We start from the raw sequence: 12,491 nt of genomic DNA on the forward strand, positions 1-12,491 counted from the left end.
AAAATGTGAAATAAAATTGGTGTATTGAATAAAAAAACAATATTTTAATATCCTCAATCATTTAATTTACCAGATGACAATTTGATTTAGTAATGTAATAATATACATATGAAATATATGTAAAACTCAAGCCTTACTACACACTATACCTCCAGTGTACATTAATTAATAGATGAAAGAAAAGAGTTCATAAGAAAAAAGTGTCATATGTGTGCAACCTTTCGTGATTTTATTACGCATATTTCAACTTAATACAATATTTTAGCAAGAAAAGATAATAAAGAAATTTTTTTCTGTCAACAATGGCACCACTTTTATCGTACAAAATAGAAACTTGGATGAAAAATAACATAAGGAAACATTAAGCAAAGAGTAAGCAGATTGCAGAATACTCTTAAATTTATTATCCATAAGAATAAAAGAAAAAACATAGAAAATGTGGAAGGTCTGGGAGATGGAAAATGACTATAAAAATCTTTCAAAAAAGTAGTGAACAATCACACGAACAACCCGCAAATTCAAAATAGTAATTTTTCCTTGCTATCATAATTAATATATAATTATTTAGACAAACTTCTCACAAGTATTTTTAATAAAAAGAAATAAGAAAAATTAAAATAAAATTACACATAAGTTAAGATTAATTTATATATAAATTACTGAATAGAAATTATTTCTTATTTATTTGAATTACTTTTTTTAACTTATGTATACTTTTATTTTAACTGATATAATTTTTCTTTCTTAAAAATACTTAGCATGAAATTTGTCTAAATATACCCTTATTTATATTATATGGGGAGTTCAAAACAATTGGCTGGTGTACTTTTCAAGAACACCATTCACTAGTCTTCTGTAAACGCCTTCTGTTGGATGGTAACTGTCCCAAAAGACATATTCCGAAGCATTAGAACAAGTGGAATCCAAAGGATTGCATAACACTGCAACCTCTAGTTTCCCTGTGCCACAGCAGCCTCTGTCCATAACTTTATAGCCTGCAAAAAAAATTAAAAGATGTGATTTTTATGAAATAAATTCTCATCAGAATCAATGAAGCCAAAGCTAACTTGGGATTACCATATTTGTGGTAGTTTTGAATGATATCGAATAGAGGGTTGTAAACATCAATGTAAACAATTCTGCTATTGGGGTAGCTGTGAAGAGAATGAAGTTCCTTTGAGAGTTTCGAATTGAACATCTTGGCTGCATTATTGTACTTTTCTGAGCACCCTCTTTCTAATCCTCCAGCTAGAGTTCTCTGTGATGGCACACACCCAATAGGTGGTGCACTCAACACTGCAATTCTACGAGCTCCCAGATTATACAAATCCTAATCAACAAAAAAATTCACATCATGAAAAGTGATGAAATTCTTTTTGCATATGACTTCAGTTTATTTTTATACAACATGAGACTTAGACTATTTTGAGATTGATTGATGAAGAAGAATCTAAAGCATATACCTTTACAAAATTAGAGGCTGAGTTGACCATAAGGTCAGTGTAAGAAGGAATGTCATACTGCAATATTCTGGCGTGAGCAACAAAATAGGTGTTGGCGATGTCGTCACTGCCTGCCACCACAAGGTAAAGACTGTTGGCTAGGATGAAGTTTGTTCTGCTCTCTCCGACAATGCCTTTCAGCTTTCCTATGTATTCCTTGAACATGTCTAGTTGAGAAGATAATGATATAACTGACTGTGTTTACACACCACAAACAAACGGCAATGATTAAGAATTTTTGCTTACATCTATGTAACTTCATGACAGGATTTTTGTTTTATCAAATGTGAAGACACTTTGTTCAATCATTATTGAAATTGGTTTATGTTACCGCTATTTGGGGTGTCAAAGGATCATATCCTGAAGCACCGGAGGCAAAGCAGACGCCAGTAACAAGATCACTGGATTTCAGATTTGGATCCAAATATGCAGGCAAATACTCCTTAATACCCAATTCTTCAACTGAAACTCAACGAATTTGCAGTGAGATTGATAACAAAATCTTATAATACACTAACTCATTAATATTATATTACTTTCAGAAGTGAATTTTAAGTTTACTGCAATAATACAAAAATCGATTTGTAAGATGAACACTTATATTAGATTTAGAAACACTGTTTTGATGCATTTTCCTAGGTGTTTTTAATGTTACTCTCTCTTCAAGTTAAAGATTTATCTTGACAGCTTAGACTGACTTTTATCCCAGGTTATTCCTATTTCAGCTTGACAATAATATATCAAAATTTTATTCTGTTTATTACAAGAGAAAGGGACAAGAATGAGAATATATAGTACTAAACTTTTACTGTAATTTAACAAACGAAAATCTGAGAGATGTAAACAAGACAAGACAACATAGAACAGATAGAAGAGAGTACCTATTATGTCTGAAGGGATTTTTCCATTGCAAAATCGACCAGTTGGTTTTCCTCCCTGAAAATCTTTTCCATAAGGTGGGAAGTTACACTTGATCAATGTTTTAATGTTGTTGTTGTTGCCGGAGTCGACGATCGAATCTCCAAATGCTAACACTGCTGGAACTGAGACGTTTGATGGCAGCTTCAGCACACCCTTTGTTCTGCACCATAAACCAAATATTACTATGAAACGCAGCAATGAGGTAAGGGAAAAAGTAGTAAGCTGCATGAAACTCATTCTTCTTGTTTCTAAATATGCTATACACAACAGGTTTCTTCACTGTGCTGTCTTCAGGAAGGTTATATTATATAAATGAACGTAACTACATGCAATAACTGCATGAGATCTCTCATATTCAATGCATCTTTACTGTTATTTTTTCATATTATTGGTGAGGAACATGTATTAATTTTACCCATGATTTTGTTTCAAAATCAAACTCATTTCAATCTTGTTTAGTAGCTGTTTCTTTGTAAGTATGTGTTTTAACCTAGATTCAAATTTAAAACTTTGTCGAAGAAGTTTGAGCTCTTAACAACATATATAACGTATTAGTATAAGAGACTCAAAATGGCTTAACTTGTTCCCAGTTATGAAGCTTTTGAGAAAAATGCAAAGATAGTTTGAAATAAGAAAAATGATAGATTGACTAGTATTGAAATCTGTACCTTTTTTTTAAAAAAAAAAAATTTTTTACATCCAATATTCAATAAATATGTAGATTTAATTTCCATAATAATTTTATTATTTTGTAATTTATTAATCATTCTAGTTATTTATTTACATGAATATTCGTAAGTGATATTGTTAAAATTGGCATAGTAATTTAAATATAACACAACAATAAGTTAGAAAATAATTAAGTAGAGAAGAGGGTAGGTTTGTTAAGATATATATATATATATATATATATATATATATATATATATATATATATATATATATATATATATATATATATATATATATATATATATATATATATATATATATATATATATATATATATATATATGAATGGTATTTGGGTGTGTTGATTGATCAAGCAGTAAATTAGTTGGTTGAGAGTGTATGAATGGATATGAATATGGTAGTGCCTTTAACTTCTTACCTGCCCCATGCAATTAACCAAAACCTTTATATCTTTTTTCCAGCAATTTCTTTTTCATGCACAAAATATTATTTAAAGAAAATTAATATATATACTATTTGCATCAACTACCCATTCATTTATGTAATGTACATCATCTAAATAAAACTAGTATCTGTATTTTTAATTTGTTGTGGTTTAAATGAGTTTGAATTGAATTTGAACAATACTGATAATAGAGCTAGCTAAATTTGTGCTGAACCAACCAAAATTCATGAAAGCACGTACAAAGAGAATAGAGAAGAACTTAAAGTTGACGGATGAGTTAGTTAAATCTAGTAATTTTAAGAAAAAGTTTTTGTCTCACATCAAAAAGGCTCCCAATTAATATTCACTTTTTCTATGTTTATATATATATACACACACGCACGTGTGTGTATATATGTACCCCATTACAAATTATATAACTTATTATTATTATTATTGAAGGGGTGGTTGCTCATCAAAAGAAGTGGTTATACAATTTAATAATATTAAGTTAGAACTGATTAAATGGTGTATAAATATATTTACTAATATAACTTTTATCAAATGGCCGTGGATAAAAATGATTTTTTTTATCTTATAATTTAAACTCTAACAAGAAAATATCTTAAAGATGTACTAAAAACTAAACTTAATCTTTTTTATTTCAAAGTTTAAAATCCGATAGTTAAATTTGTAAAGTCCAATAATATTTCTTTAGAGAAATAAAATGGTAAATATAGCTACATGCAAATAATATATTCTAAAATTTTAATGAATGTTATTAATTTAATTTATTAATAGGATTATCTAAAAAAACATGTTTGACAATATGGGTTAAAATTACACAATCTTAATTAAAAGAAAATGAAATAAATTAAAGTCATACTCAACTACGCATTTGGGTTCAGTTGAAAAAGTAAAACTAACGGTGAATTGGTGATCAATTTGTGAAAGTAATGTGTATGGACTTAGTACATCAGAAAAAGGTTTATTACCTCTGCAGGTGCTTGCTTTAGTACCAGCCAAACTTCGATAGTTCATCAAATAGAAAAAATGTGTGAAACTATTCAAAAATTAAATGATGAATGTATGGCAAAGGATGCCAAGGAGAGGATGCTTGAAGAAAACATAGAGCTTTTGATGAAAAATCATGAACAACAGAGTGAATACACAACAATATTATTAGCGACTGAAAAATAAGTTGGTATTTTATCACATATGCATTCGAATTATTGACCGAAGTATTTTAAAATTTCATATATTTTTTTACATTAGGGATTGATATAAAAAAGAGTCACTAAATTTTTTAGTCACTGAATTTTTGGTGGCTAAATTGATTTCCTAAAGTAAAACGTGACCAATCCTTTTAGCGAATGATTCGCAACTGAAAATTTGGTGATTATTTAGCGATTAAATTTCGATTTGATAATGTTAATTAGTTTGCAACTAGAGTCTTGTTATTACTTCTGTTCGATTTTTATTTCAGTTGCTAAACGATTTTTGGCCATGAAATTAGTGATCACTAAATGTCTTTTTTTTTTAGCAATAGTGGTTGATGAGGTTGTCAAGTAGTAATGTTTTATTAACTTTTGTTCCTCCTATTATTTTTATTTGAAAACACGAAAAGTATAAACAACTTATTTATATTCCCTCATTTCTCTTGTGCGTGCTACGATTTAAAGTTGGTGTTAGTTGGGTACGTAGTGATGCACACCTAAGCAAACTATATATTCAAATGTGTAAGCAAAATCATAACAACAAGTTATGTAAAATTATTGAAGATATAATTTGCAGTATTACAAAAAAAGCTATTAAGAAATATATGTAGGGTAGGAAATACTCCTTACAAGTAACATAGGATATAGATCACTATTATTTTTTTCTTAACAACTTTTATTACTATAGAATACAAAAAACAACACAATCGATAAAGTCTTTTAGGTAGGGCGTGTTTGGACCTTCAGAGAAAATGGCTTTGAAAGACGTACTTTTCTGCTTTTACGTCAAACAGATCGAGTGATCACTGAAACTGGTGAATATGTTTCTGCACAATAATGGGCACAAGCTTTTTGTAAACGCTCTCAGTAGGGTGAAAACCGTCCCAAAAAACATATTCCAAAACATCAGGACACGTGGCATCCAAACGGTTGCATGTCAATGCAACCTCCAGAGTCCCTGTGCCACAACATCCTCTGTCCCCGACTTCGTACCCTGCATAATTTTCTACAAACGTTAAAATCATCGAAGATTGTTACAGTTAAAGTGATAAACAATTGCAGTTTCTGTCATCAACAGATTACGAAGTGAAAAGTTACCATATTTTTGGTGATTCACGAAGATATCAAGTAAAGGGTTGTAGACATCCATGTAAACAATCCTACTGTTTGGAAGTTTCTGATTGAGGGAACGTATCTCCTTGAATAATTTATCGTTAAACAACATCATTGCATCGTTGTACTTTTGTATGCACTTTCTTTCTATTCCACCAGACAATGTTCTGTGATATGGCACACACCCAACTGGTGGCCCATTCAATACTCCAATCTTTCGTGCACCCAGTTCATATATTTCCTTCAAGACAAGAAAAAAATCAATACATCGCACAAAAGTTAACTTTTTTTTTCATGTTTTTCGATGATCGTATGATTAAAGTTAAAGGGTGAATTTGGTTGTAACTTGTAAGAAAGTTTGAGCAATTGTAAACTCTGGATACCTTGAAGAAAGTAGAAGCTGAGTTAACAAGGAAGTCAGAGTAAGCAGGAACATCGTATTGCAGTTGTCTGAGATGGGACAAAAAGTAGGTGTTGGAAATGTCGTTGGTGCCTAAGACGACAAAGAAAAGAGCGTTGCTTAGGATGAAGTTTGTTCTGTTCTGTCCAACGTGGTTTTTTAGCTTGACTATGTATTCTTTGAACATTTGTAGCTGACCAGATAGTGTTATAGCTCCCTGGTTATAAAGGAGTAAGCGAAGTTGATTAGAATTAGAGGAATATACAGAGAATTATTTTCAGAAATTAGGTTTGGAAGAGAAAAACTATGTACTGCAGTTTGTGATGTTAAAGGATCGTATCCTGCACCACCAGATGCAAAGCAAACACCAGTGGCTAATTCATCAGGTTGGAGATTTGGATCCAAGTATGCTGGAAGAAACTCTTTTACGCCCAATTCTTCAGCTGATCCATGCAATACAAGAACACAACAAATTCAGAAGAAAATGATCTTTATGAAATTTTGATTTTAATAGTTTCTTCAAACACTAATTAAAGATAAAATAAAAGTATATATTTGTGGATACAAATTTCAGTTATAAACGTTTCCAAGATTAAATTAGATTTAAAATTTATATTTTAACATAATATTAAAGTATTATTATATTTTATTTTAATGTTTTTTATTGAGTATATTATTCTATTAATTATCAAATTATTTATTAATATTTAAATTTATGTTCAAAAACTATATAAAAATATGTATTAAAAATTTCACGCCCACTAATAATTTAAAATAGATTAAAATATACTTTAGCATAGTTCAAAATTACCTGAATGGAAGGAAAAGATTGACCAAAAATACCTAAATTTAGATAAGAGTTTATATATATATTTGATAAAAAGAACTTATTTTTCTAGAATAATGTAAACTGAATATATTTGATAAATTATTATCACAAAAATCTAAAAATCTACTGGAAACTTTTACGCATTAACGTACTTGATTTCAGATAGTATATTTTCTAGAATAGTGATAAAGTATTTTAATTTAGAATTTTTGACATATTTAAAGGCTACAGATAGGATCGAGAGATAAGTAAAGTATTAACAAAAATATTATATCCAAAATATTAAAAAAAAAAACAAACAAATTCATATGTGAACGTGTAACCCTTTTAGTTTTTCAAATTAGCTGTTACAAAAAAAAAATATTTCTTATCAGGCTTGATCATCAATACTAAACTTTTCAATATAGAAATTAACCAAAGGCTACCAAACTACAAACCTAATCACACAAGTTTTCATAATTTTTAACGGAAATCCTATGCATAGCTCAATAATTTCACTTTTAAGAAAGCGATTTGATTAAAAAAGAAATTTTATAAATTTCACAAATGATCTAAATATAAACAATGATAAATATCACAGACAAATAATTGTTAACATACTATTTGTCTATGCTTTGATTCAACAAGTGATCAGTTTGTGGTGCTCCCTTTCTTGTTTGTCATTTCAATCAGTGATCCATCCAATTTTAAAGGAAATGCTTTGTTTTAATTAATGGAAGAAATAAATATTAATATAAGCGTCATGTCTTTTTAACGTAAAATATTTTCTATTATTAACCAATATACTATAAAATTTAATCTTAACTCAAAATTATTAAATATATAGCCATTTATGATTGCATGACATGTTTTGTAGTAGATATTTAACTCGTGATGTGATTCGGAATGAGTCCAAGGAAAAATAATTGAACAGAGAAAATTTCATCACGAATATTTATGGGATTCAAAGGAGTAAAATAAACATGAAACGAATTAAATACAATTAAAAATCCTATGATTCTTTTAAAATATTTGTAACTTTAAATGCAAACATTTCTTTCCAATTAATACACTTAAAAATAATTTATAAATTGAATGTTTTAATAAAGTAAGAGAATTTGATTTTTGTGGAAAAAGAAGAAGAAATTGAGAGCAAACCTATGAAGTCTGATGGAACTTTTCCATTGGAAAATCTACCAGTAGGAATCCCTCCCTTAAAATCTTTACCATATGGTGGGAAATTGCACCTTGCTGATGTTGCCAAAATCTTGTTGTTGTTGCCAGTGTCCATGATCGAATCTCCAAACGCCAATACTGCTGGAACTGAAAGTTTTGCAGACTCACATGTTTTGCAGATATCAACTAAGAAAACCACTGACAGAATCAAAACTGAGTTAAAGGTTGAAGCCAGAAAATAATGTGGAGAAGAAGAAGAAGAAGAAAGAGGGATCTTCATTGGAAGAAAAACAGTAGAATTAGATACTGTAGATTTGCTTTTGCTTCTTCGTCAGAATGACAACAAGAGTATATATGTACACAATAAACTCTGATTGTACTTTGAGCCAGACAGTTGCATCTCATTTATGACAATCATGTGTTTCAGTTTGGAGACAATACAATCAAATTTTTAAATAATGATTAATTTAAATATTAATTTATAAATTAAAAATTATAATTAGTTTTTAAAGTGATAATTAAAATAGTTTTTATTCTGAATTAAGTTATTAATATTAGTTACCAAAATTTTGACTGTTAAAAAAATGATCTTTAATTATAAAATTAGTTTATAATCATATTTTTAATCACAGTCATTAATTAAAAAGTTGGATAAAGGTCTGTTGGAGAGAGACAGATGAATATATTAGGCATCTAAAAGTGTCCTAATTAAAAATATGTGATTTTTAACTGATATTGGTACAGATGATCTGTAATTGAAAATAATGGCTATCAGATTCAGAATCTAAAAATGTGCACTTTGGTCGGGTAGACAGCAATCTCAGAGTAAAACAATTTACCGACCACTTTTGTTTCCTTTTCTGATTTAAATTTAAACATAGACATTAACTTCTCTTCAAGTTTAAAGTTTTACAAACACTAATCGGCTTGTGTTTAAAAAAAAGTCATCAATTAGGTTTGTCTGACTATAAATCTTATCATATATATGGAAGTATGAATAAAATAATTTCTATTTAATAACTATTATTTCAATATCTTCTCAAAATTATACTAATATCTCACTTTTAAAAAGTCAAATATATTTGTTGGAAATAAGCTTGTATTTTGTTATATTTTTGTAACTCGATTTAATGACTTCTTTAAAAAAAAATTATTAGTGTTTCTGCTGAACGACGGTAGTAACAATTAGGAAAAGATTATCTAATATAATTTAAGTAATCCAAAGTAATAAATTTTGTTTATTGGATTTTTTTATATGATAGTAATTTTTTTTTTAAAATGGATATTTTTATACATGTCTACTAAACCTAATAGTTACGTATATTAGATAAGTCTCATTAAATTTAATCTAATTGATAAAATTAATTAAATTTAAATTGGGTTTGATCTAGATTTAAGTCCATTTAAATTAGATTGGAAAAGAATTAAATTTAATTAATCTAGTTAATATAAATATAAATTATACATCTAATTTATTTTATTAAATCTAGATTGGAATTGACTGAATTTTGAAAATTTTAATTTATTTATATTTTTAATTTGATAGTGAAAAACAAAACATATTATAAATTAGTCCATCTAGAAGTCAAATTCAATCTAAATTGTTATATCTAACACCCTAAAATATAGCATAATATTATATCATAGATTAATCACACATAATAATATGATAGATTAGTTCATCAAGAGTTAGTAAAGTATTTAAATTACAGTTATCCAAAATAACCATAAAACTAAAAACTTTACAAATCAACATAAGTCTGATACAACAAAAATACAGACATAATTGAACGGTGATACAACAATTTGTATAACCCGACGGGTTTACAAAAGATAAACTAAACCTATTGATCGAACGATCGAATCTAAAAATATACACAACTGATGACCGAGCGGTCTTAACTTAAGCAATAGGGTCCTCACCTTCCAATGCTTGTTCCACCGAACACTCGTCACCTTCTACTCACATCCACAAGATGATCATTATAAAAGAAAAGATAACCGGACGAACAAAACAAGACAACCAGAAAGTAGGGTAAGCTAACGTAATTTAATTATAAACACATATATACAATTCGTGCAAGTTCAATACGTACAAAGACGAACGGTACATCATGCAAACACAGAATACATTTAGTCACATACAAACCGAACACCACCATTCAATATATATATATATGAACTGGACACTATGACTTGACCATCCGAATTGTATAAATATGTAGCTACAGTCGTCCTTGCACTTGTGGTAGTGTAACAGCTGACACCAATCAAGCTACTACCCAAGGTTAATCCCATAATACCTACCTCGGCATCCTGAGGTGGTAGGATCTCCTACTATTCTCACAAATGAAATACCTCTCTCCATATGAGAATGATACTCATAGAATTTCAGGATGAACGCCAGCTTAGCATATCCATATTCATACTTTACAATTCCATAACCATACACGAGACATTCCGCCTTGGACTTCTCTTCCACAGTATACATAAATCCAAAATTCACATATTAAACATAATTTGTCATTCATCAATTATATTTTCATTTATAGAATAAAGAGGACATGTGAACATTGGAGACCAAACACCTTCACACTACCCAACCGAGAGAATCGAACAGTCCATAATAAATAAAACTAAAGAAATATCCGAAAGCTATTCCTGACCGACCACTATATAAAAATCAATTACTATGAACTTAGCCCAAATCTGAAGAGCTTAAACCGAACGCTCATAGCTCAACTTGAACTCTTAAAACTTAGACCGAATGTGTATAGCTCAGTCGAACATCATTAATACAAGATATAAGTACGAGACTGAGTACTAATAGGCGACTGAGTGCTAGTACGAGACCAAACGCTTCTGAAACCGAATGTTGTATATGACCTATCACTACCAAAACAGTACATGACAGAGCGCTACCGAGAATGACCAACACACTTAAGACCGAACGTTCAACATTGATAACACTAAAGAGACCAAACCCGGTTAATGACCGAGCAGGCCGATCGCTATGACTACCGAATACTACTAGAACCGAATGTTAAACATAGTACTACTAAGAACAAACGTTAATACCAACCCGAAGACTGCTGAGGTTGAAAACAAGTATTTTATTTTTAAACGGAATGCCAATACTAAAGCGAACAACACTAAGTTAAAATATCACTACAAAACCTAATATCACTAAACCCGATTTCATGACTTGACCGAGTGTTCGATAATGAGCTCTCTACTTCCTACAATTCTGCAGAACTTCTCAACCAGTTCACAAGTCTCGCCAATACACAGAAAGCAAACCAATATCAATTTATTCACACATGCACCCGTTCAACCAAGCATTTCAATCATAAACAAACATAATTAAATTACTAGCTTCCCTTACCTCGAATAACCAGACACTTCCTACGCTTCCACAGTGTTGACTAACCAGCAACCACTTCTAAAGCAGCCTACTACAATTCTGATCGATGAAAAGGGACCAACCAGAGGATCAAAAACAAAAACTGGTTTAGAGAGAGATAGATGAAGAGCACATGCAAGCTGAACAGTGCTTGCATGTTCCAGAAAATACCGAAACTTAAAAAAGAAGAATGAGTTTACTTACCCACTTCACACAACAACTAGATTGATGGAAAAGAAACTCTTGCCACCAAGGAAGAACTCAGACACAACCCAGATGATGATCAGAAGAAGGATAAAGTGAGGATTTTTAGAGAGAAGAATGAGAATTGTGGAGAGAAGGAGGAGAAACTCAAAAATTTGGAGAGAAGAGGTGCATGTAAAAGTGGCTCAACGTTTGAAAATTTTGCTTATATATTACCGTCAAAAAAACTGATCGGTCAATCAGCTACACACCTGTTTTCCACTTTCTGAATTTTCTAAACCCTTACTCTACACCTGGCTTCCACTCACGGTTGAATTTAATGGTTTTGAAACTATATATTTCCAAACGCACAATCTAAGTATATTTTCGATTAATCTGAAATGTTAAACAACATTGAAAAAAATAATAATATAAAAGAATTTACCCCCTAGATTCTACAATCCAAAATCTTTCCGATAAAATTGAGTGGAGGGATATCTTTTATATTTTACACGCGGTCAGCGAGTTATTAAATTACGAGTCTAACAAGGTTTTAGATGCATCTTACTGTATTAAAGAATAATTTTATGGTCTTGGACCACCTTTTGTAAAGTTCTATTTTTCCATCTGTTATACATGTGAATATTATTA

The 12,491-nt window shown here is 29.9% G+C and overlaps 2 protein-coding genes across 2 annotated transcripts; both read right to left on the bottom strand.

Annotated features, from left to right (window-relative positions):
* Positions 1–804: 804 nt before the first annotated feature.
* Positions 805–2,660, bottom strand: LOC148204766 (GDSL esterase/lipase EXL3-like). The gene is made up of 5 exons (XM_088105210.1): positions 2,384–2,660; positions 1,834–1,964; positions 1,464–1,697; positions 1,078–1,330; positions 805–995 (listed from the first exon to the last, which is right to left on the bottom strand). Exons 1-5 carry the CDS (start codon positions 2,658–2,660, stop codon positions 805–807), a joined length of 1,086 nt encoding a protein of 361 aa, XP_087961336.1.
* A 2,620-nt stretch (positions 2,661–5,280) lies between these two features.
* LOC124836938 (GDSL esterase/lipase EXL3-like) lies at positions 5,281–8,592 on the bottom strand. Its single transcript, XM_088105219.1, has 5 exons — positions 8,237–8,592; positions 6,583–6,713; positions 6,254–6,487; positions 5,856–6,111; positions 5,281–5,751 (listed from the first exon to the last, which is right to left on the bottom strand). The coding sequence occupies exons 1-5, from the start codon at positions 8,532–8,534 to the stop codon at positions 5,561–5,563; spliced, it is 1,110 nt and encodes a 369-aa protein (XP_087961345.1). The 5' UTR covers positions 8,535–8,592; the 3' UTR covers positions 5,281–5,560.
* Between the last annotated feature and the right edge of the window lie 3,899 nt (positions 8,593–12,491).

Source organism: Vigna umbellata, chromosome 1, assembly GCF_029865625.1.
Source record: "Vigna umbellata cultivar VRB3 chromosome 1, Vumbellata_1.0, whole genome shotgun sequence".
Taxonomy (NCBI): domain Eukaryota; kingdom Viridiplantae; phylum Streptophyta; class Magnoliopsida; order Fabales; family Fabaceae; genus Vigna; species Vigna umbellata.